This window comes from Protopterus annectens, chromosome 10.part0, assembly GCF_019279795.1.
Source record: "Protopterus annectens isolate FY-2018-M chromosome 10.part0, PAN1.0, whole genome shotgun sequence".
NCBI classification, from domain to species: Eukaryota; Metazoa; Chordata; order Ceratodontiformes; family Protopteridae; genus Protopterus; species Protopterus annectens.
The window spans coordinates 1,134,113,577-1,134,140,216 of NC_056744.1; the positions used below are offsets into that span (position 1 = coordinate 1,134,113,577).

General features: G+C 41.8%; 1 protein-coding gene across 2 annotated transcripts in view; it reads right to left on the minus strand.

The window, feature by feature from the left end:
* Nucleotides 1-26,640, minus strand: part of USP33 (ubiquitin specific peptidase 33) — a 1,637,494-nt gene that overhangs the window by 773,307 nt on the left and 837,547 nt on the right. For both annotated transcript variants that reach the window (XM_044085858.1, XM_044085859.1), the window contains exons 13-14: nucleotides 3,443-3,615; nucleotides 3,236-3,306 (exon numbers count right to left, since the gene is read on the minus strand). In XM_044085858.1, the coding sequence (XP_043941793.1) occupies nucleotides 3,236-3,306; nucleotides 3,443-3,615 (244 nt within the window). The remainder of the gene's footprint in view (nucleotides 1-3,235; nucleotides 3,307-3,442; nucleotides 3,616-26,640) is intronic.

A 26,640-nucleotide genomic window follows, 5' to 3' on the forward strand; every position in this document is an offset into this window, starting at 1 on the left:
CGAATATCCCAAGGAATTGTCATTATTCATTCTAAATTCCAAAGATCTTGACAAGGAACCCCTTCCTAGTCAATCCAGTGTTAGTTGGACAATGGTTCCCTCCTTATAACGTAATTATATAAGAAAAAGCCAACTTGACAGGAACAAGAAAAAAAAGGGGGATTTTTTTTCTTTACCAAAAAAAATGCATTAAACTCCAAAGGTCTTTCTGTAGGACTGGAGCAGAGTGCATATCTAATACCTCCAAGCTTTGCTGTCAATAATCAGGTGTGGCAGTTGGGCAAGCTTCCTGAGGGAAAGTTTGATGAGTGGTAACCATGGTGACTATGCACCAAACACCATTCCAGGAAATTAATTCTATAAAATTATTAATTCTCTGCCCCTTCTGCCCTGTTTCTGTACATTGGTTTCATTCATGTTGGGAATCCCCTTTGAAAGCATTACCATAAATATGCCAGCAGTGTTTCTCTCAAAATGCTCAATGTATATTTCTGAAGCAATTCTGAAACTCAGCTGAATGTATATTTCTGAAGAAAATTTCAAACCTAGTCCCTCCATTATTTAAACTACCCCAATCTACTTAATGTCAAAAGAAAAATAAAGGTTATCATATTTCAAGTTCTAGCTGCATGAACACATACTGAATGTGATAGCTTATAGGAGGCAGATGTTTATGTGTAAGAGTCCTCACTTAATTTGCAAGGAGTAACAACCTGACATGGCTCAGTAGTTCACTAACCTGCATCCCTTTCTAATCTGATATCATAAATCACACACATAAATTTAATTTATCCGAAGACCAGGCCTGCAAGCATAGCTCTCAATCTTCCATCGTCAAAATGAGGAACACTCGCCTTCATAATGTGGAACAAATGGGCGAAATGTGGAACACATACTAATGGCTTACTAACAACTTTAACTAGGAAAGTCATAGGATGGTTAAAATATGCTGGTTTTACTTATAAAGAAGATCCTTTAATTTAAATGAATTAATGATTAATTTCAATTTACCATGGATTTCACTTTAAAAAATTACTAACACTGAATGTGTGACAGACTCTTTCAATGTGGAACTTTGAGGAATTTTGAGGAACATGAACTTTTGAAGACCTCAAATGAGGTATGCTCCTCGTAAAGAGGTACACTTGAGAGGTATGCCTGCAAGTTTAATATTTGGTATTAATTTACACTGACAGCCTTCAGGGTAAAGTGAGTATTCTCAGAGGCACACAGTAACAGATTAATAACTCATTCAGTTTTACAGACTGAGCCGTGGCATGACTTAACCCACATGTTTTAGTTCCAGAGAGATTCATACATAATCTATGGCTCCTATCGAATGTAAACAGCAGAGACCAGTGAAAATAAGCAGAAGCTAGACAGATTTGTGCAGCCATTTTATACCAGTTTTGTGTTTCATCTTGTTGACCCAGTTAGGCCAGCTTAGAGCCTCTGGCATTTATTTATTTTCATTCCTCATTACAAGTTTAGCAAGTTTAAGAACTGAAATAAGAGACTGTACTGCAGTAGAAAGGTTTGGTTTTAAACATGCTAAGCAAAATAGCTCTCCAACCATGACCCTTTGTCAAGATCAAGTGCAACTGCAATTTAAATTATTGGACAATTCAACATTTTTGAGAAGTAGAAGAAAACTGTACTACCCAGTGATAGGTCACAGGGACAACAGAAGAATATGCAGACTGAACATCAGGATTGAACTCTTGACCCTGAAACCAATGAACGAAAGGGCTGCTAAGTTCCTTAGTAAATGTTCACAGCATTCTGTTCCCTACAGACAATAATCAACAAAGTCCATTTGGGCTAGCCATGCAGTCTGTATTACCATCGCACTACTCAACAATACTGTTTTTAGTAAATGTAAATTAGTTTTAATGTGCATTTTCAACCAAAAATAATATAGAAGTAATTACATTATTAGAAGATAGTTAATGGGAACCTGGCTTAAAACATGCCTAAAACGGAGTCTTTCATTTTTTTGTAATAAACTGCTGTAAACACACTGGTACCCATGTACTCTGCAGGATACATTTGCTTCTATTAACAGTCAGTTTGTATGAAATCTGATCACAGCAGACTAAAAACTTGCTTTACAAATAATGCCTGTCTTCTGGTAAACTTACCTGCTTAAATACAGTTCGGTCGGAGTTGATGTCCGTTTTAGACTAGCCACCAACAGATTTGTCTTCCACGAAAATGAGAAACCCTACAGTCCAGTTCTTTGGCGCGAGCATACAAGTCCTAGTCGGCGCGAAAAACTAAACGGGAAGAGTGCGTTTTGCGCATGCGCATAACAATATTGCGGTTAAAGGTCGCAGGTGCAGAAAAAACCCGGGAAAAATGTTGAATTTGAACTTAAGGGTCGCGGGCCGCATGAAAGAGCTCTGAGGGCCGCATGCGGCCCGCGGGCCGCGGGTTGGACACATCTGCTCTAGAGCTTTTGTATAGGCAGAGTCAGAAACAATTCTCGGTTGTGAACCCAACCAGCAATCAATAAAGACAAGTTAGGACAACATAACATTTATTCTTTTGAGCTGGGACATTGGCTCTGAATTGTGTAGAAAAAGTAAGGCCTTAGTAAATTTAATGCTATTGACTGCCAAAATGCAATTACCTGAAAATATAAATCAAAATCTAAGTCAACTGCAATCAAAGTACTGGATATTGTAAATGTGATAAAAGAAGTAATGGTAGGAACCTTTGAAAAAAGGAAAGAGTAAATTATACAGAAGTAAATGGAATTTGGGAGAACAATAAACGCAAAATAATGTTCAGGAAGAGAAGTGAGGTTTAAGGAAAGGATGGAATTTAACAATGTATGTAATAAAGTGAATGCTAATTGTTAAAAAAGAAATGTGTATACTGCATGAAAAATGGTACTATGCCTTGTTTTCTTTTATTTTAATGTATGTGTATCCATCTCACTGTTTTAGAGGTGATTTCATAAAGATTTTTTGTTATAAACAATTCTACATCTGTCTGACCTTAATGACCCAGCTTGTATTCAAAACCAGGCAACCACTATGACTAACAATACTGCTGAATTTACACTAACTGACAAGCAACATGTCAACATGGAATCTTATTCATAGGTTTCCTTTTGGTGATTGAAACAGTTTAGAAAATAAGAGGTAAAACAAATGTCAGAAAAATGAAATTTGTGTTCATATTTTCCACACTTTCAATATTAAAGAAAAATAATAATGACTGTACTCACCTTTAAGTTCATCTCTGGCAAAGAAGGCAACAAGGAAATCTTGTAAAGTGACTACTGGACCCCAAAACCAACTAGAAAACACAGGAGATAACAAAGCTGTAATATCATTGACAAGATATGGCAAATAATCTAGCTGTACAATAGTAATAAATTAAAAAAAAGGTTTTATTACTTGGAAATCATACCTGGTTTTCATTTTTTTCATACCTTTTGATATATTCCACAATAAAGGCTATCCAACCCTGAGGGGCATAGGCTTCACCACAAGAACCTGCTTTGACTAATGAAGTCTGTTGACTTGATGAATGAAGCTTTGCCAGGTATTCTTTGCCTGGGATAGGTAATGAAAGGTCTTGAAATGTCTCCAGTGTTATTGACACCTAAACAGAATTAAATAAACTAGCTATGACTTCAAGCATTTTGAACTAACCTGAAAACAATTATGATAATCATCATCCAAGAACTACTACAGCTGAGTTTAGCCAAGACACATATGTAAAAGAAATCTGAGTCGACACATTTTGTATCATCTACACAATTAACTAAGAATCACAAATGACTCCATATACCTCACTCCAGCATGCTACTAATACCATCAGCTGGTAGATGACCGTAGCTGAGGCCATGTACCTGGTACCATATTTTTAAAAACTAGCAATCAGAATACTTTTTCCTCAAACCAATCTCTTTCAAGATCAGGCATTATACAGCTTTACTTCCGATTATGTAACACTACTTATGCTGAAATGATAACAAGAATCTGTTAACATCAGATAATGTAGCAAAGTCATTAGTTGCCAGTGTTACAGATGAGCTGGTTAGGCTTGACTAGTGGCCCAGAAAAAAATGTTTTTTGCTCCATCAGGGGAGGGATACTACTGAGTGGCCAGATACATTTTTGTAGAGGAGGGGTATTACTGTTTGGCCAGAAATGTATTCCCCAATTTGAAAGGCAGACTACAATGCTGTAGCACTGACTGCCATGAGATGAGGGGTACTACTAGTCATTTATTTTACAAGTACTTAGTCACCACATACAAATATGCTTAAAATCATCAATGAATGTTAGTAGATATCTTCTGCTTGCACTACTGAACTTACAAAGTTACAGTGTCACTGCTGTCTGTGGGTTTGGACTAAGGTGTGACCATAGCAGAAGGATGGCAAGGGTAAGCATATTTGCGCAAGGCATTTTCCACAACAGCAGATTAAGGCACAGACTTGCAGTTGTACAACATTTGGGCTTTTATCCAGTGATTTCAGCATTTTGTGTAACTGACTTTTACAAAAGTAAAAGCACCCACCCATGGTAATCAAAATCTTTTGCTAGTGCTTCTCTTGTCACATCTGGCACATTTCAAATAAAGCTGAGGTCACCCCACACCATCTTCAGTTCTTCAAGCAATACATTTATAACAAAACATATTACAAAAAGTACAGTTGTGTACACTTACCATAAATGTAGATGTTAGAGTGTATTCACTGTTGCAGTCATTACATTTTGGTTATCTGCTTGCAGGAAGCCCTCAGTCGGCCTGATTAACAAAGTCTTGGGTCCTGCGTTGGCTGCTGTCCCTTCGTCCATGACATCAGGTCGTCAGGGGTATAAAACATGCAGCCGACGCCTTTACATCAGTTCTTCTTGCCCCAGATGTCAGGTGCCCCCCTAATGGGAAGCAATTAAATATAAAAGTACAATGATATACCTCCAACAAAAAAGCAAATACACCAAAAAGGCTTTTAAGCATAGTAAAGGAAAGTAGAGGTATAGCCAAAAGAAGTTAGGGGGCTGGAGGGAGGGTAACCAGGACTGCAACAGTGAATACACTCGAACATCTACATTTCTGGTAAGTGTTCCTCGGGTTTCACCGTTGCAGTCATTACTTTGGGTAGATTCCCAAACCTATGGTTGGGAGGAGGAATTTAAATAGCATTAGGACCAACTATAAGGCCCTGCAAGACTGGAGTGGCAAAGCCAGCTCTGAATTTAGAGAAAATTGGCAAATGATGATGCTTGGTGAAAGTATGTACAGAAATCCAGGTAGAAGCTTCTAGGATGTCCCTGGTACGGACGCCTCTGAGAAAGGCTGTAGAGGTAGATACAGCCCTGGTGGAGTGAGGTCTGATCCCCTGGGGGATAGGTTTTCCACGATGCTTATAGCAGAAATGAATGCAATGGCCTATCCATTTAGAAATGGTTTGCTTTGAAATAGCCTTCCCCTCTCCCCCTGCAGCAAATGCCACCAGCAGTTGTTCAGATTTCCTTTGAGGTTTAGTCTTGTCCAAGTAGAATCTAAGTTGTCTGTGCACATCTACGGAATGCAGTATCCACTCCCATTTGTTCTGTAGATTGGGAAAGAAGGTTGGTAAATGAATGGACTGAGTAAGAGCCACACTGGATACCACCTTGGGCATGAAGGATGGATTGGTCCTGAGGGACACCCTGTCCGCATGAAAGATTATGAAAGGCTCCACTGCCATAAGGGCCTGTAATTTAGATACGCTTCTAGCTGAAGTGATTGCTAAAAGGAAAGCCGTTTTCCAAGAAATAAATTTTATGTCTGCAGTAGCAGCTGGCTCAAAAGGAGGTAGAGTGAGATTCTCCAAAACAAAGTTAAGGTCCCAGGCTGGGGTTGGAGCTCTCCTGGGTGGTCTCAAATTGTTGGCCCTTCTGAGGAACTGCTTGAGCAGTGGATGAGAGAGGACGGGAGGTTCTGTGTTATAATGAGCTGAAATGGCTGAGGCGTGGATTTTAATGGAGGAAAAAGACAGGCCCTTGTGAAGCATCTCGGTTAAGTATTGAAAAATCTGAGGTAAATTGGGTGCTGCTGTGCTCATCCCTTGAGACCGATTCCAGGCACAGAATATTTTCCATTTTTCAGTATAAGATTTTCTAGTACTAGGCCTCCTTGCCTCTAAAATGATATCCATCACAGGTTTACTGAGGGATGGTAAAGGAATGATTATGTAATTAGCCAGGTTGCAGGATTCAGTGTTAGAAGCGGAGGGTGCAGAATCTGGTTCTCCTGCTGAGACAACAGGGAAGGAGTCTGAGGCAGGTGCCATGGGGATAACCGTGACACACTGTGCAGGAGGGGGTACCAGTGTTGGCGCGGCCAGTCTGGAGCGATCAAAATCCTCCTTGGTTTGTCCTGTTTGATTTTTAGTAGTACTTTCGAGAGCAGAGGCAGAGGGGGGAAGGCATAGACTGACAGGTTTTTCCCAGCTGAAGGACAGAGCATCCACTTTCCAGGCTTGTTTGTGGGGAGTCCTTGTGCAAAATTTGTCCAACTGTTAGTTCTGGGGAGAGGCAAAAAGGTCTATATCTGGGCTCCCCCATTTGCTTGTCAACATGTTGAAAATCCTTGGTTCCAGCTTCCACTCGTGTGGGTCCATGAGGTTTCTGCTTAGTCCATCTGCCAGTGTATTTAATTTTCCTAGCAGGAATTGAGCTTGTAGGTGCACTTGGTAGCTCAAGGTTGTGTTCCACAATGCCATGGCTAGTCTGCAGATGGGGGAAGAATGTTTATGTACCACATAACAGTGGTGTTGTCCGTCTTTACCATTAGTTGTCCGGGAAGAATGTGGTCCTTGAAGGCTGTCAGAGCATTCTGTATAGGTAATATTTCTTTTTGATTGATATGCAGGTGAATTTGACTTGGGTTCCATTTGCCCTGAATGCACTTCCCTGTCATGTGAGCCCCCCAATGCATAGTCTGATGCATCTGTTGTTAGGGTTTGGCTGGCAGGGGGTGGTGTGAAAGGTAGTCCCTTGTTTTGGTGGCAGGCCTTTGCCCACCAAAGGAACTCTAGGCATAGGCAAGGTATCATAGGAATCATTGCTTCTGGATCCTGAGAATGCTGACACCATAGGCTTTTTAGATACCACTGTAGTTTCCTCATATGCAGTCTTGCATATGGAATTAGAAGAATGCAGGAGGCCATGAACCCCAAGGCTTGCAGTATTTGTCTTGCAGACATCAGGGTTTTTGTGGCCACTTGTTTGAAGTAGGTTGTCAAACGAATTTGCTTCTCTGGCATGAGGTAAGCTACCTGGGAAGTTGTATTCAAGCTTGCTCTCAGGAATATAATTTGTTGACAGGGTAACGGGTGTGATTTCTTTTCGTTTATGGTGTACCTCAGACAAGTTAGAACCCTTTGAACAAAGGCCAGATGATTCAAAAGTATGTCTTGGCTTTCTGCCTGAATTAGACAATCGTCCAGGTATGGATATATTTGAATATTTCTGTGCCTGCAAAATGCAATAACTGGAGCTAGGCACTTTGTAAATACCCTGGGCGCAGTAGATAAGCCAAAGGGCAGTGCAGAGAGCTGATACTGTGTGCAGCCTGCTTTGAAGCATAGGTATCTTCTGCAAGATTCCCTGATTGGGATATGCAGGTATGCTTCTTTTAAATCTAGTGTTGCCAACCAGGCATCTTTGCCTAGCATAGGAAGTAATTGGTGAAGAGTCAGCATATTGAATTATGGAATCTCCAAAAAGGTGTTTAGAGTAGACAGGTCCAGGATAGGGTGCCATGAATTGTCTTTTCTGGGTACCAGGAAACATCTTGAATAGAAACCTTGTCTCTTTTCCACTTCTGGTACCAGTTGAATAGCCCCATGCTTAAGAGAGAAAGTACTTGTTTTTGGGCCTCTGCCCACTGATTTGGGGGCAGGTCCCGCCACCCACTTGGTGTTGGCAACCTGTCAAAGTGAAATCTGTATCCCTGGGACACTATATTTAAAACCCATTTGTCCTGGGTAATGAGTTCCCAATTCTTTGCATGAAGAGCAATCCTTCCCCCCCCAAATGGGCAGTCAGTTGATAAGTGCTTGGAAATTTTAAAAGGAAGTCATTGAGACAGTTTACCATAGGGGGGAGTCTTATTACTCCCAGATTTGGAAGTGAGGGCCCCCCCACTGCTTAGTCCTGTATGTCCCCTGGGACTGAAACCTGGGGTTTTTGCTGTGTCTGGGTTTGGCTTGAGAAGACCTAGAAGGGGCTGGAAAGGATCAATTCTTAGAGGGTCAGTGCTTGCTAAATCTAGGAGGCTGAACTTGTAAGAAATCTTTAACAGTTTGCATAGATTTAGCTTTATCTTCCATGCATTAAATCCTGTAATTCTCTATTTTCCACATAGTCAGGAATCAACATCATTTTCTGTTTAAGCAGTCCAATAACATGTTGCGGATACTTTAACATATGAAACTGGCAGTTTAAAGCCCTAATGGCCAAGGTTGCAGAAGTGTAAACCTTCTTACCCCATTTATCCAGCGCCCTGGAGTCTCTATCAGAAGGGGTACGATTTTTAGCAGTAGAAGCTTTAATGGCCTTGGGCCCCTGTGAAATAGTCTCTGGATCTGCAACAGGATTTTTAAAAAGGAACTTGTGGGTCTCAGGGACCCTGTAGTATCTGTCAGGTTTTCTGGGAAAAGGAGCCAAGGAATCAGGAGCCAAACTAGATTCCGAAAAAGCATCATCAACAATGTCTAGTACAGGAGGAATAGCTAAAGGCCTATGCTGAGGTATGATAAGGAAATCCCTAAGCCTCTTTTTTGAATCTGAAAAATCCTGGCTTTCCCAGTGGAAATGCTCCCTTAGAGTATGTAAGATTTCCCCAAAAGAAAAATCCTCCGGAGGGGAAGCAAAGGGAATGGAGTCCTCTGCATCAGAATCTTTATAAGTAGCTAAGGGCAAATCCAGATCATCAGAAGAATCAGAAAAAAACAGAAGATTCATAATCAACTTCAGTCCTAGGCCTCTTGGGGGGGGGGGCGGGGTTGGCTACTCCTGATTAGAGTTATTAGATCTTCAGCCATTCTAATCATTTGTTTTTTAGGCATAAAAGGCCTGAGCATGTGGTCTGGGCATCGTTTTTTTAGGCATGGTTCGAGATTTAGGCCTAAGTAAAGAAGGAGGCGTCGGTTTAATATGCAAGTCCGTAGGCCTGAATACACCCTCAAAAGCCGGTGCCTGCACAGTGGCTCCGGACCCATCCAAGGTAGAGACATCCGCGGGTTCCATAGCTGAAGCATCTCACGGCATACCGGACTCCGAATGGGTCTCAGTAGAGGCCTGCGAATCAGAAGTAGCGGGTATCAGGGGCTGCGAAAGAGCCTCATGGAGTACCGGCGAACTGGCGACTGGCTTAGGAGAAGCGTTGTCAGCAGTTTTGGACCTCGGCGGCCTGTCTCTGTATCTGTATCTCTGTATCAGAATCCCGGTAGTCGGGTGGCTAACCAATGACATTTCTGGATAATTAAACAGAGAACCGAAATATTTAGAGGCGAAAATATACCGATGACGGACAGTGTGCTGATTAGATAAAGCATAAAACCGACAGCAAGGTACGTCATTGGTCAGGGCCTAGGCAAGGAATACAGTACGAATGAAAATCTTTACAAGGTATTTGCTTTCCACAAGTAATACAATTATTAACTTTTACTGACATTGGTAAGGAGCAAGAAAAAGTTTCCCCAACGGGGTACTTAGCTTTAGTTGAAGATTTCAGTTCTGAAACTCGAAAACGAAAATTTCAGGAGTCGGCCAACAGGCACCTGTGAACTGCTTCTGCTTCGGGCACCACACAGCAAGAAAGACTGATGTAATGCCATCGGCTGCATGTTTTATACCCCTGACGACCTGACGTCATGGAAGAAGGGACAGCAACTGACGCAGGACCCAAGACTTTGTTAATCAGGCCAACTGAGGGCTACCTGCAAGCAGATAACCCAAATGTATTGACTGCAACAGTGAAACATGAAGAACATCAGGGACGGTACAAAAGGTTCCTAAACAAAGAAGACAGTAGAAGGGTATCTCTACTGCTGTCAAGTTCCTCCCTAGAAGTTCTACACATTTATTTTATTTTATTTATTGATTGGGATAGTCTGACTGGGACAAAGCCATTTTTCAGCGTAGCCCGGGAAGAAAAGCTCCACAGTACAACTATAAATTATAGATACTTGTTGCGTTAAATGTAAAAATACAGTAAGGTTAGCAGCCTACAACTTAATGATACAAGAGACAATAAAAACATAAAATTAGAACAAAGAATAGTTGTTGTGTCTTTTGGCTTTTCCTGGTTAGGGGTCGCCACAGCGGAACTCTGGTCCGCTAATGATTGGCAGTAGATTTTTACGTGCCGAGTTGCCAGCCCTGACGCACAACCTTCAACGAAGGTACACCCATTCATGCATGTCTCCACACAGAAGACGCTCTAGCTGAGAATAGAACAGGTCAACGTCTTATTGTGAGGCGACAACGCTACCGCAGCACCACCACCGCAGTTCACAGAACAAACAATAGTAGATAATGAAATTCAATAAGTTGATCACTTACTAAATGAAATCAACAGAAGTTATAAAATTATTAATAGGTTAAGATAAAGTGCAGCAGAAATCAAATGTAAAGAGGAGAAGTAGTAGAAAGAAAGTAAAGTGACTCTTAGGGTGAAGAAGCAGGAGAGGTGGAGAAGCAAACAAAGCATAGCAAAGAGTAAAGGGAGAAATAGTGGTTAAGATGGAGAGAAGAAAAAAGAAAAGAAGTGAGAGAGTAAGGACTATCTTCAGGTAGGGTGGTTACTGTGACATATCCAGTTTTGGTTTAGATATTCTTTAAGAGATCTCATAAATCTGTGGACTTGAGGTATGCTTCTGAGGGTCATAGGAAGCTTGTTCCACTGAATGGCAGGCAAGTAGTTATATAGGTTCTGTCCATCAGATTTTTTTAGGTTTGTAAATCTGTAGCAAGTATTGAAAAGAGCTCCTTAGAGGTCGGGAAGGGATATAAAATGAGACTATAGATGAAATAATAGGGCAGGAAGGTTTATTGATGATGGAGTGAATAACAAGCATTTGAGTAACTTTGAGTTGGTTAGGGAGCTCTAGGCTATTGAGTGACCTGAGGGCATGACAGTGGTGAGATTTGGATGGCAGATTAGCAGCAAATCTAACTACTTTGTTATAGGTAGATTCAAGTTTAGTGAGAAGACTGACGATTTGTAAATATTTGTGAGCTGTAGAAAAGGTTGGGAAGAAGGAAAGTATTGGCTAGTGAGATTCTGGATTCAGGGATCAGGAACCTCATTTCTATATAGAAGGCCAAGCTTTTGGTGAGTTTTCTTAACAGAGTGATGCATATGAAGGTCAAATTTCAGTTGGTCATCTATGATTACTCCAAGGAGCTTAGTCTAACAGGGATTATGTTAGTATTATTCAGTGAAAAGATATTAAATGAGGAAGTGAAGTGGTAGAGGGGTTTAGGGAGGAAAAAGTACAGTTGTGTATACTTACCGTAAATGTAGATGTTCAAGTGTATTCACTGTTGCAGTCATCACATTTGTTTTTTCCCTGCCAGGGTAGCCCTCAGTCGGCCGGAATACCAGAAGCTTAGTATTTCTGCATTGTTTGCCGTTGCTCCAGGACTGATGTCACGTCGTCAGTGTTATAAATTAAGGCAGCTGACTCCATTACATCAGTTTTTCTTGCCCTAACTGTTAAGAGCCCCCAAGAGGGAGCTAGGTTATGGTGGAAGAACACCACCAGTAGAAAGTAAATACCAAAACATCCTTGTAATGATAGAGAGAGAGAGAGAGAAATTTAGAGAGAGACAAGGGGATGGAGGGGAGGGAAACCAGGGCTGCAACAGTAAATACACTCAAGCATCTACATTTATGGTAAGTGTACACAATTGTACTATGTTCTTCATGTTTCACTGTTGCAGTCATCACATTTGGGTTGATTCCCAAAGGTGAAGAAAAGGGTGGAAGCAGTCAAGAAGATTGGGGGCTGGCTAGGATGCCCTGCAAGACTGCTGTGGCAAAGCCTGCCCTGGATTTGGAGAAGATAGGCAGGTGGTAATGCTTGCTGAAGGTATGAACAGACGTCCATGTTGCAGCCTCTAGGATGTCCCTGGTGGGGACCCCTCTGAAGAAAGCTGCAGAGGTGGAGGTTGCTCTGGTAGACTGGGTCCTGACTCCCTTGTGGAGAGGTTTCCCTTGCTGCTTGTAGCCGTGCTGCTTGTAGCAGAAATGGATGCAGTGTGCTATCCATTTGGAAATGCTTTGTTTAGATATAGCCTTGCCCTCTACTTCTGTAGAAAAGCTGACTAACAATTGCCCAGTCTTCCTAAAAGAGTTAGTCCTGTCTGGGTAGAATATGAGCTGTTTGTGCACATCTAGAGAGTGCAGAATCCTTTCCCCCTTGTTTTGTGGGTTAGGGAAAAAGGTGGGCAAATGAATGGATTGGTTGAGAGCCACATTGGACACCACTTTGGGCATGAAGGATGGGTTAGTCCAGAGGGAGACCCTGTCAGCGTGGAAAATGATGAAGGGCTCTACAGCCATTAGTGCTTGTAGCTCGGATACTCTTCTAGCTGAAGTGATGGCCAGAAGCAAGTCTGTCTTCCAAGAGAGGAACTTTAACTCTGCTAACACTGCTGGTTCACGGGGGGGGGGGGGGGGCAGGGTGAGTTTTTCCAAAACAAAGTTAAGATCCCAAGTTGGGGTAGGTGCTCTTCTGGGTGGTCTCAAGATGTTAGCCCCTCTTAGGAACTGTTTGATGAGAGGGTGGGAGAAAATAGGTGGCTCTGTGCTGAAATGAGCAGAGATGGCAGAGGCATGTATTTTAATGGAAGAGAAGGACAGACCCCTGTGTAGTAGGTCAGCCAGGTAATCCAGGATGAGAAGTAGGCAGGGCTGTGCAGTTCCAGCTCCCTTAGCCTGGATTCAGGTGCAAAACTTTTTCCACTTGTCGGCATAAGACTTTCTAGTGCTAGGGCGTCTGGCCTCACGTATAACATCTAGAACTTGTTTGCTTAGATTGGCAGCTTGTGCAGTGGTCAGGGAATAAGCCAGGCTGCCAGATTGAGGGTCTGCAATTGGGGATGCATGAATTCTCCATTCCTCTGGGTCAGGAGTGTTGGGATCTGAGGGAGATGCTATGGTGGCAGTGGCGACAGGCTGTGCAGCAGAGGGTACCAGTGCTGGTGTGGCCAGTCTGGGGCAACCGGGATTGTCCTCGGTTTTTCCTCCCTTATTTTGAGCAGTACCCTTGTAATGAACGGTAGAGGAGGGAATGTATAGACCGAGAGGTTGACCCACTGGAAGGATAGAGCATCCACTTTCCAGGCCTTGCTGTGAGGTTCCCTGGTGCAGAATTTGCTGAGCTGACAGTTGGAGTGGAAAGCAAAGAGGTCACCCTTCGGGGTGACCCATTTCTGGGTTACAAGGGTGAAGGTTCTTTGGTCTAGCTGCCACTCGTGTGGGTCCAGAAGATTTCTGCTTAATGTCTGCCAGAGAGTTTACAGAGCCTTTCAGGAACTGTGCTAACAGGTGTAGGTGCATGGCTGAGGCCGTGTGCCAAAGGGTCATGGTAAGCCTGCACAGAGGGTACGAGTGAGTCCCTCCCTGCTTGTTGATATACCACATCACAGTGGTGTTGTCTGTTTTGATACGCAGAGGCCCCGGGGAGAGTAGTGGTGCGAAGGCTGTCAGAGCTTGTAGAACAGCTAACATTTCTTTTTGGTTGATGTGCAGATGTATTTGGTTTGTGCTCCATTGGCCCTGAATGCACCTGCTGTTCAAGTGTGCACCCCAGGCATAGTCTGATGCATCTGTGGTGAGGGTCTGGGGCGCGTGGGGTTGTGAGAAGGGTAGTCCCTTGTTGTGGTTGCATGCTGCTGCCCACCAAAGGAAAATTTTCCTTAAACAAGGTATCATTGGTATAAGAGTTTCCAGGTCTTGGGAGTGTTGACACCAAAGGCTTTTTAGGTACCACTGTAGTTTCCTCATATGCAGTCTGGCATATGGAATGAGTAGAATGCAAGAAGCCATGAACCCCAGAGCTTGCAGCATTTTCCTTGTGGATAACTGGGGTCTGGTGACTAGTTGCAAGAAGTAGGTTGTCATGTAGGTTTGTTTTTCTGGTGTAAGGAATGCAATCTGGGATGCAGTGTCCAGGCTTGCTCCCAGGAATACAATTTTTTGCGTGGGTACTAGCTTGGATTTCTTTTTGTTGATAGTATACCCCAGGGAGGTCAGTAGTTCCTTTACAAAGGTCATGTGCTTTAGCAGCTTTTCCTGACTGTCTGTATGAATCAGGCAGTCATCTAAGTATGGGTAAATTTGAATATTTCCTTTGTCTGCAGAAAGCAATGGCGGGAGCCAGGCATTTTGGGAAAACTCTGGGAGCATTGGATAAGCCAAAGGGAAGCGCAGAGAACTGAAAGTGCAGTGATCCTGCCCTGAAACGGATATATTTTCTGCAAGATTCCCTGATTGGGATGTGTAGGTAGGCCTCTTTTAGGTCTAGGGTGGCTAACTAAGCATCCTTGGAGAGCATACGTAGAAGTTGCTGGAGGGTGAGCATTTTGAATTTTGGTATCACCAGGAAGGTGATTAGAATGGATAGATCAAGGATGGGGCACCAGGTGCCCTCTTTTCTGGGTACCAGGAAGAGTCTGGAGTAGAAACCTTGGTCTACTTGTTCTGCAGGAACATGCTCTATTGCCCTCATCAAGAGCAGGAAAAGGACTTGCTTTTTGGCCTCTGCCTACTAGTTTGGGGGAAGATCTGGGAACCCTTTTGGGGTTGGCAGTGTGTGGAAATAAAATTTGTATCCCTGGGACACTATGTTGAGGACCCAGCGGTTGTTGGCAATGGTGGCCCAGGTCCTTGCGTGGAAGGAGAGTTTTCCTCCAAGGGGCAAGCGCAGGTGGGCAGAGGGAGGGGCTGGAAGTGTAAAGTCATTGTGAGTTCTTACCACGAGGGGGTGGCTTAGCACTCCCTGGTTTTGAAGAGGAGGAATTCCACTGCTTAGATCTCTGCATTCCCTGGGGCTGCTGTCTGGGGGCCCTGCTTCCCCGGGGTCTGGGCTGAGCTGACCTGGAGGGGACAGGAAAGGACCAGTGCTTGGAGGGGCAATGCCTACTGAACCTCAGTGGCTGGACCCGCAAGAAGTCTTTAACTGTCTTCATAGATTTAGCTTTTTCTTCCATCTTTTCTAAGACCTCCTCTGCCTTGGTGCCAAATAAGTTGTCTTTGTGCAGTGGTCTGTCCAATAATTTGGATTTGACATGGTCTGGCAAGGGCTGTTCCTTTAGCCAAGCATGCCTTCTAAGGACAGAACCAGTGACTGCTGCCCTGCAAGATGCTTCTAGGGTGTCAAAACTCCATTGTAAGGTGTGCTTAGTTACTTGACTTGCAGAATGCATCAACTCTTGTAACTCTACTTTCTACACAAGCAGGAAAAGACGATATTTTTTGTTTGAGGAGTGCCATGGTATGTTGCAGATATTTCAGCATATGGAACTTACAATTTAGTGCTCTAATAGCAAGAGTAGCAGAGGTGTATACTTTTTTAGCCCATCTGTCTAATGCATGGGAATCCATGTCTGTGTGGGTGGGATTCTTAACAGAAGTTGCTTTAATTCCTTTAGGTTCTTGAGAGATAACCTTGGGGTCAGCAGTAGGATTTTTGAATAAAAATTTGTGAGAGTCACGGACTCTACAGTACCTGTCAGGTTTCCTGGGAGCAGGAGGGAGGGTGTCAGGAGTTAAACTAGATTCCAGAAAAACATCATCCACAACATCCAGGACAGGAGGAATGGCCAGAAGTCTGTCCTGTGAAAGATCTAGGAATTCCCTGAGTCTCTTTTTTGACTGAGGGTAGTCCTGACATTCCTACTGGAAATGTTCCCTTAAGGTATGCAGGGTTTCCCCAAAGGAAAAGTCCTCGGGTGTAGAGGCTGAAGGGATGGATTCCTCTGCATCAGAATCCTCATAAGCTGAGAGGGGTTGCATATCTTCATATTCAGATGCATCAGAGTCATCGGACTCCTGTTCAGATAAAACTACCGGGGACAAATCTCTTTCTCTTTTGGAAGGGGTAGCCTAGCTTCCCCTGATAAGCATGATAAGGTCTTCCACCGTTTTAAAAATCTGAGACTGAGGCAAGGAAGCAGGTGCCTGAGATTGGGTCATCGGTTTCTTGGGTGTGGTTCGTACCATGGGCCTTACAAACTTGGTAGTTTTCGAAAGAATGGTAGATGTGAAAGAAGTCGTCGGTCTGGGTTGAGAATCAGTCGTGGAAAGTACTTCCTCAGAAGCCGATGCCTGCTCAGCGGCTCCGGACCCATCCAAGGTACAGACTTCAGCAGGATCCTTAGTCGATGAAGAGTCTCGCGGCATAACAGACTCTGAAAGGGTCTTGGTAGTTTCTTGCGAATCCACAGAAGTGGGCATCAGGGGCTGCGAAAGCACCTCACTGAGGACCGGAAAATTGACGACTAGCTTAACGGAAGCGTCATCGGCAGTTTTGGACCTGTGCGGTCTGTCTCTGTCTTTATCTTTGCGTTTCTTCAGAAGATCTGCTGTCGGATGGCTTACCGAAGCCATATCAGAATTAGAGGACTGAAAGCGAAAATATCTAGCTGCAATAAGGGCCCAATGACGTATAGTTCCGGCATTGTAGAAAGCACAAAAGCGACAGCGGGGGACGTTGTGGTCTGGGCCTAAGCAAGTGATGCAGTAAGAATGAAAATCTTGGTGTGGTATTTTCTTTCCAAATGCGAGACAATTGTTAACTTTTTCTGACATCGGTTAGAGCAAGAAAAAAGGATTTCCAGTGGGGTACTTAGCTTTAGAAGACTTCAACTTCAATTTCGGAAATGAAAAATTCAGGTAGCAGCCGACCGGCACTCATGCGAACTGCTTCTGCTTCGGGCTCCTTGCAAGAAAGACTAAGTAATGGCATTGGCTGCCTTATTTTATAACATTGACGACCTGACGTCAGTCCTGGAGCGACAGCAACTGACGCAGAAATACTAAGCCTCTGGTATTCGGGCCAACTGAGGTCTACCCTGGCATGGATAACCCAAATGTGATGACTGCAACAGTGAAACACGAAGAACATCAAGCAGAATTCATGAGAATCTTTATGTGGAATTTGCCTTCCATAGTGACACTTGCCCTGCCAAGCTGACATGTACTCACTAAACACAAAACAGTAGCCAATATTTAAAGAAAAAAACCCTACTATGGGGTACTTATTTGAACCAAAGTTTGCAACTTATCTGGCGAGTGATGACTGGAACTGGTGATCGGACAGACGTCAGAAAAGTTCTGAGGTTGGTATGTGCTGAAGTCCGCTTTATTCCAGACATCGCTTAATGGTCAACTGATGTGCGGAGTTGAACATACTTTACAGTAGCATTAAGTCTTTTATATAATGGCTGGACGTACGAGTCCACTGGATGCGGATTCCCTTATGTTATGAATACTGTAGCATGTGAATAGAAGGACATCTACGAATACAACTGGACTACTAGGCTAACTGTAGCTAGCCTGCCTGGTTAGAATGAGCACTATGCTTTTAAACCTAAATTACTTTTGAGGAAATTGTTTCATTAGTTTTAATCAAACATTTTTTTTTTAGCATGTATGTGCTTTGCTTTTTATGTCTGTTTATACCACTAGAGAAAGTGCCTGGTTGACATGAAAGAGCTTATTAGATTGTATAATAAAGTTTCTGTCTGTGCTTCTTTCCAGTTTTTTTTTTGACATTTAATTTGCACAACTGGATTTTTCTGTAACACTGGATTTCTTTGGTTATTTAGTTTATTTGGGATACCCAGCCTATAGAACATGGCAGAAGGCAATGAAATTTGAGTTCGATTGTACTCTTTTCAGTGGATTATTTGTTACAGAAAGATTTCAGCAAGTTTTACGCATTCAAGGTAATACACTTTTATCTTTATGTTCCTCCTCTGGTACATTGGTTGATTTGAAAGAAGCTTTGCTAAAGGACATTAATGAATTATAGAGACTAATGTTATAAAGTAAATGCAACTTCAATGGCAGTGTCTAGTTTCTGATGAATATTCACAAATGAGTACTGTTCACCAAGGTTTGCAAGCTCTGAAGATGCCTGCATATGGCAACACCTACCTTATCCTGTTACAGAAACTGCAAGAATTAAATTTGGGTTTGGCCTTAGATTACATGCATGTCATGAATGAATATTTTGCAACCACAGAGACTGAGATTTTTGATTCCATTCATACTCTTGATTATTTTATCACAAGTAATGTGCTGTTTCACTCTGTTTCTAGATATTATCAGGATATGCTCGACAAGATAGCTTTTTTGAATCATTTGAAAGTCACCAAAATATGTAAATTACAATGAGACATTTGTGATTTTAAGAACAAACATTTTTTCATGGTCATCTGAATGTGGTGTTTCTTTTAATAACACCTTGAATCAACATGATGATATAACATGCCTGGACGACTCTTTTGCTGTAGATTTTACTGCAGTTTGTGAACAATATGGGTCAGTCCCGTTCTAATCTGGACATGCAGAATCACCATGATTTTGCAACACTGCCAAAATCCATCAATTTTCATCTGAAGAAGCCACTGTTGATAAGTCGGATAGGAATAAGTGAGGGAGACAAAACTAGAGAATGAAACAGACTCATGTAACGACTCACAGTTTGTCTAGAAAACAACCAGGCAATTTAGTTTTTAATACTACTTCCATACCACTCACTACAGCACAACTCAGTGTTTTGAATAGAGGCTTTACTTTTATTCCTATGGCCAATGGTGATATCAAAAATTTTATAGCTGATGTCAGACATTTCAGCAGAAATTTATCCTTTAGAATGATTTTTAAAAATGCACATGCCGACATTCCCTTCAAGAAATCAAGCTCCTTCATACCTGTGAACACTCCGCTTATTTTATTTTTTTAAAACACACCTTTATTGAATTATCATTTGTGACACAGGCAATTTTACATTTATGCAAAAGTAATCAAACTATACTAACAAATTAACATTAACAAACATTATACTTCACGTATACTGCTATATATTATATAACCTAAGCAACATTACATAAAATATTCAATCATGCCCCTTTTTTTGACAAGAAACATCTTTATTAAACTATCACTTACAACATAGGCAATCATATATTTATTTAAATTAAAACAAACCACACTGACACAATCCTAGCTGCAAGCATTTTACATCACAAACCATATCGACACAATCCCAGTTGCAAACATTATACATCCCTTATAATCTACATAATTATTTTCAGTCAAACATTACAAAGCTCATTTAAGTCCTGCCTCCTTTTAAACTTCATTCCACCCCTGTATGTATGGTTCCCACAATTCTTATTTTTTCCTATGTAGTTTGCTCCTACCCTTTTCTAAAGATCCCAATTCCAGTTGTTTTATCTCTGTTACTATATTTACTACTTCTAATACAACTAGTTTAGATTCTGATTTCCATTTTCTAATATCTGCTTTTTTGGTAGCCACCATAATTAGACACAGCAAGGCCTTACCATGTCTAGGAAATTCCAATTCTGTATACCACCTCAAAAAAATAATCTCCCCCGTCACATCAATCCGCCCACCCAGCATCTCTGGCAGTACATCCTGCAGGAAATTCTTAAAGCCCACCAACTCCCTGCACTGCACTGCACTGCACTCCCAGAAAATATGCTACCAAGTGCCTCTTTCTTCCCCGTTACACCTCCAACATTTGCTGTCTAGCTGAGGAAAAATTCTCTGGAGTCTACTTGGAGTATAAAAATATCTATGTAAGCATTTCCAAGCAAAGATCCTAAATCTTCTAGACTTTGTTGCATATTTGGGAGACATACATATATGCCTCCCATTGTTTCTCTATGAATTGCTTATCCAGTCTCTCTTCCCAATCCTTTCTAACCTCCTCTGATTGATTCTTATAGTTGTCATGCAATATTTTATATACTCTACTAATTATTCCTTTTTTAATGGCAGCTTTTGTTCTAGATTATACTAAAAACTCTACCAGTGCTGGTCTTTCATTTAGGACCCCCTTGCCTATACTCTGATATCAATCCTTGACAGAACCTGCAGTCCAACTACATTATTGGCCTCTTCCCATTCTATTACCTTTCCCTCTCTAGTAATTTGCTCCTAATACCTTGGTTCCTTTGCCAGTTTTGTCCAATAAATTCCAGCCCCCTCTCGCCTATTGTCTATATCCCTAATTACAGTCATCCCTATTGGCAAAATCTCCTTTCTCCACTCTCCTGAACCCTCTGCTTATTGAAGCTTTTCTGAAGAAATGCAAGTCTGACTTATATGCCAGTTACATCACAGGTGCATTATGTAGGAACAATGGTTTTCATAATTTAACATCTGCTAAATACACTGCCTTGAGGGAACTGACAGCCAGTGACTGAATTACTACCGCGTTTGCTGATAAAGGAAGGGGAGTACTGTCTTCATAGATAGGCAGAAGTATTTAAGCAAGATGAATATTTTATTGAATGATGAAGTTATTTATGAATGTATTTTTAAAAATCGGGTCATTACTATAATTTCTAACATTAAAACAAATATTTATGATTTATATACGAGTGAACTGTTGACACAGGATATATTTGATTTTTCATGTCTCACATCCCAGAGTACCTTTAATACATGGCCTACCTAAGACACATGAATCACCTACTGATCCACCACTTCGACATATATCTGGTTGTAGTTGGGTTACTGAACCTTTGTCTGTTTATGCTGAGAAACGGTTGCATCCTTTATTAGCTAGAGTAGATGCTGTACTTAGAGACACCAAACATTTCTGGGAAATTTTATTAAACTGGTGTGCTATGAACAGTGCCAATGGCTACTTATGTTACCACTGATATTAAATCTCTTTTTACTGTTATACCCAACACCTATCATTCAAAATGTTCGTAGTTTTATGTCACATCACAGTGATTTTTTTTAATAAGCATATTAATAAAGCGTGCACACTGCTGGAGTTAATTTTAGAGAATAATACTATTTTACTCGAGAAAATTTTTTCTATAGGTTACTGGTGCAGCCATGGGCATTCCATGTACTAACAGCTATGTCAGTATGGTAGTGGCTGAATGGGAATGCAACTTTGCGTTTGATAACCCATCCATATGTGGGTTTCATAAAATGTTATTGTTGGTTTTGAATGATATATTTTTTATTCAATGGTATGATGAAATCTCATTATTGGCCTTTGTTCAGTATTTGCATAATGTGACCAACTTTTTAGAATTTACTTATGTATTTTCTGAAAAAGCATCAATTTTCTCGATATGCAGATTGTTAGGAATCATAAGGGCTCCACTGATGCTTCTGTTTAAAGGAAAGATAGTGTCACTTGTCCCTTTCTAGCACAGATGACAAGCAGGCGGGGTATTTTGTTTAGATGCTTAAATACATATAAAACCCATCAGGATGGATAGCAGCATCATAAAATATAAACAAAATGGTTAACACACAGACCTTACATACATACATGCTTACATCTCTTCAGCTTACTACAAAATGGCAGTCAGACTTGCACATGCTCATTATTTATACACTTGTGCAAGCCCTTGGATAGCTTCTTAAAGATACACACACACACACACATTGATCTAGATCTTCCATCTTAAAAAGACTGCCCTTTTAAAAAAAACATTAAAGTTATTCATACATTACTACAGACATTAGAAACGAAACATAATGTTCTTGTCCAAGTTGCCGTGTATCTGCTACATGGTCTGGAGATACAACCGGATCTCGTAACATAACACTCTAGACTGAATTTAGCAGCAGGGACAGTCTTCAGTGAACAACTCGTATCAGGAACTTCTGGATTTGTCACAGGAATGGGAATATTCTCTGGAACTTCCTCAGGAATTGGAACACCAGACAACTCACTCAGAGATAGGATAAAGAGTCTCTCTCAGTGGCTATGTGCTGTGGTATAGGCTCAGACACTGGTCTCAAATGTTTCCGATTGTGCCTAGACTCTGCTCCTTGTGATTCCACAATGTATGATCTCGGCTGTGGGCAAATATTTTTCTTCATGACACCAATGCAATCATAACCTTTGGACGTTTGCATCCTTACCACTTCTCTTTTTGTAATAGATTGAGCAGTTTGCTGGTCTTATCATAGTAGGACTTCTGGGTTAGGCGTTTCTTCAACAGACTGGCTTTTGCTGACCTATTTTTCTTGACGCATGGAACCTGCAATTGACTACTGATTGGTAATGTGGTTCTGGTTTGTCTTGACAGAAGTCTCTGAGCAGGTGAACCAAGATGCTTATCACAAAGAACATTTCTGAGATTCAAGAGATTCAGGAAAACATCACTATTATCTCATTTTGACTTCTCTAGTAACTGTTGTGCACTTCGAACTGCATGTTCTGCTAAACCATTTGACTGGGGTACTCAGAGCTACTCATGACATGAGTAAAGTCCCATTCATTGGCAAATCTTTTGAACTGTTGGCTTGTAAACTGCATGCCATTGTCAGAAATAACTTTGGGCAGAAAACCATGCACTGCAAAATGATGCTTCATCTTAGTAATGACAGTACTGGATGCTAAATTAGGAAGTAGGCCAATCTCAAACCAATTGAAGTAAGAGTCTACTAACATTAAATAATGTTCACCATTCCACTCGAAAATGTCGGTGGCTACTATCGACCAAGGAAATTCAGGAATCTGGTTTAGCTGAAGTGGTTCTTTCTGCTGATGTGGCTTTGTACTATTACACACAAAACAAGATGAAAGTACTCTCTCGATATCTTGTGACATAGAAGGCCACTAGACATCTCATGCTTCTTTTAGTAGAGTAGGTTCCTGGGTGACCACGATGCAGGATTAACAATGTACTCTTGTTTGAAAGACTTTGGAACAATTACTTTTGGACCTTTCATAATGACACCTTTGTCAGACAAAATCTCATCTCTGTATGGAAAATAAGGTTGCACTTCTTGGGGTAAATTAGATTGATTTGATGGCCATCCTTGACGGATAAAGTGGTTGAGGCTTTGTAAAACTGGATCTGTGGCTGTGTGATCTCTCAACTTCATCAAGATGTGTGGAAGAAAAATTTCTCACTTCTATGACTTCAGAACCAAGGTTCTCATTCTCATGCTGTTCTGTAGTGTTTCTGGGTGATCTGGATAATGTATCAGCAAGATAAAGAAGTTTGCCTTTCTTGTAGACAAGAGTGAAATTATTTTTGCAATCTCAGCATCATACACTGCAGTCTGGCTAGAGCTGAATGCATAGGCTTTCTCAAGATAGTGACTAGAGATTGATGGTCTGTTTTGATCTGGATATGTCTACCATAAATTTAATCATGGAACTTTGAACATACAAACACAACTGCCAATAGCTCTTTCTCGATCTGGGCATACTGCATTTCAGTTTAGGTAAGAGTTCTCAATGCACAGGCAACAGGGTGATCCTCCTGTAGAATGACTGCACCATAACCAAATTTCGAAGCATAACATGAAAGTGAAACTGGCTTGTGATCATCATAGTATCTGACAGTTAGTGGACTACCAATTCTCTGTTTCAGGACATCAAATGCTCTTTGGTGTTGCTCTAACCAAGACCATGATACATCTTAACATGTCAGCTCTTTGAGTGGTGCTGATTTTTGGCTCAAGTCTGGAATGAACTTGCCTAGATAGTTAACCATGCCAAGAAAACTTTACAGGGCTTGAACACTGTCTGGAGTTGGCATCTCAAGAATGGCTGTGTTTAGAACGATCTGGTCATAAGCCTGAACTGGTAAACAAATGATCAACATAAATAACTTCTTGTAGCCTGAATTTGCATTTCTGTGGATTGAGCCCAAGATTCACTTGACATGCCCTTTCCAGAACTGTTCTGAAGTTTCTACCAAACTCATCTTCATCATGACCTCCTACTAGTATGTCTAATATAACAGCAAAAGGATACCCAGTAAAAAGTTGCTCCACTGCATGTTGAAAGACTTCACTTGCAGAATTTATCCCAAATTACATTCTCAAAAACCTGTACCTGCCAAATGGAGTACTAAACTTAGTGAGCAATGATGATTTCTTGTCAAGCTGAATTTGCCAAAAGAACTCTCTGCATCTAAGGTAGAAAAAACAGTGGCATTTGGCATCAAGGCTGCGACTTCTTTGACTTTGTGCATTGGATGATGAGGTCTTTTTAGCCCTTGGTTCAAATCTCATGGGTCAATACATATTCTGATGTCATCTAAGCTTTTCTTATGAGCTAACACCATGGAAGATATCCATTCAGTTGGAGTTGCAACTGGACAAATCACACCTTGTCGCATCATTTTGTCTAACTCTGCTTTGACTCTGTCCTGCATGGCTATTGGAACTTTACGAGCTGGCCTGATAACTGGACTGACATCTGGATCTAACTTCATGGGGTACACAACTGGGAGCTTCCCTAGTTTGTCTTCAAAGAGGTCAGCAAAGGTAGAAAAAATTTACTGGGTGAAATTAGAGTAGTGGTCTTTCAAGATAACATGATGGACTTCCTTATTAAATGAAAGCAGTCCCATTTTCAAACTGTCTCTGAGCCCTAGTAATGACTAGAAAGTACAGTTTTGTACCTACCATAAATGTAGATGTCCGAACAGGAATGCATCTGCAGTCCTTACAAATGGGTTGTCCTGTCGTCAGGCAGCCCTTCGGTCGGCCGGATTCCAAAGTCTGGGTCTGGCCTCGGCTGGTGTCGCACTTCACCCGACGTCATAGCTGCAGTTCTTCGGGTATAAAGGCATCAGCCGACGCCGTTTTCCTCAGTGTTTCTTGCCCCAGATGCCAGTTGCCCTCTTGGATAGCTAAATTTTGGATAAATGCCAATGTTTCCAAATAGTAGAAGGCAAACACAAAAAATAAGCATGTATGTACATATATACAAACAAATACACCATTAAGAGATCCCCCCCCCCAGCTAGCTATTAGGTGGGCAAATACCCTAGGAATACCACAGAGGGGAAGGAGGGTGGGTAATCCTGACTGCAGATGCATTCCTGTTTGGACATCTACATTTATGGTAGGTACAAAACTGTACTATGTCCTTCAAGGATGCATCTGCAGTCCTTACAAATGGGTAGAATACCATAGCCAAACTAGGGGAGGAGGAAGAGGAAATTATGGTGTAGTTAGGATCCCTTGCAAAACAGCAGTGGCAAACCCTGCTCGGAATCTAGAGTATAAAGGTAAGTTATAATGCTTGGCAAATGTATGCACGGAGGTCCAAGTAGCAGCCTCTATAATGTCCTTGGTAGCCACTCCTCGTAAGAAAGCTGTGGTAGTGGCTGTAGCCCTTGTAGAATGAGGCCTTATGTTCTGTGGAGTTTGCTTTCCATGGTAGGAGTAACAGAATCTAATGCAATTTCCTATCCACTTGGAGATTGTCTGTTTTGAAATTGCTTTTCCTTCCCTTCCTGTTGCATATGCTACCAGAAGCTGGTCAGTTTTTCTATTGCCCTTGGTTCTGTCCAGGTAGTAGCGCAACTGTCTATGTACATCCAAAGTATGCAGCAGTCTTTCCCCCCTGTTCTGTGGATTGGGGAAGAAGGTAGGTAGGTGGATTGCCTGGTTTAAAGACACTCTGGATACCACCTTAGGCATAAATGTAGGATTTGTTCTCATGGACACTCTATCTTGATGGAAGATTAGGAAGGGTTGTACTGCCATTAAAGCCTGTAGCTCAGAAACCCTTCTTGCTGAGGTAATTGCCAGCAGAAAAGCAGTTTTCCAGGATAGGTGTTGAAGATCTGCTGTTGCTGCTGGTTCGAAGGGGAGTGTCAATTTTTCTAGCACAAAGTTCAAGTCCCATGCTGGTAATGGTGGTTTCCTAGGAGGTTTTACATTTTTAATTCCTCTCAGAAACTGCCTGAGTAGAGGATGAGAAGACAGGGGATCAAGCTGTATTCTGCAGAAATAGCTGATGCATGTATCTTGATGGAGGAATAGGACAGGCCTGTATGGAAAAGCTCTGCCAAATACTCCAGGATGTTGGCAATGTCTACCTTTGACACATCTTTTCCCCTTTCAGTACTCCAAGTGAAAAACCTTTTCCATTTTCCTGCATAGTTCCTTCTTGTTGAGGGTCTGCGGGCCTCAAGGATAATGTCTTTAACCCTTTGGGATAAATCTGGGTTAGTTGCTCTTATGTAATGTTCCAGGCAGTCAGCTGCAGAGTTTTCAGGTTTGGATGCAGGGTGTTGTAGCCGCTCTGAGTTAACAGCATAGGAATCAGGGGTAGTGTCCACATTTTCCCCCGAGACATGCTCCTCAGTAATGGGTACCAATGTTGTCTTGGCCAGTCTGGAGCTATCAGAATGATCCTTGGACGTTCCTCTTTGATTTTCAATAGCACCTTGTGCATCAAAGGAAGAGGTGGGAATGCATATGCTGTCAGGCCTTTCCAACTGAAGGATAGAGAGTCCACCTTCCAAGCAAGTGGGTGGTACGTCCTTGTGCAGAATTTCTTGAGCTGGTGATTGAGTGGGGATGTGAATAGGTCTATTTGTGGTAGTCCCCATTTCTTTGTGATGA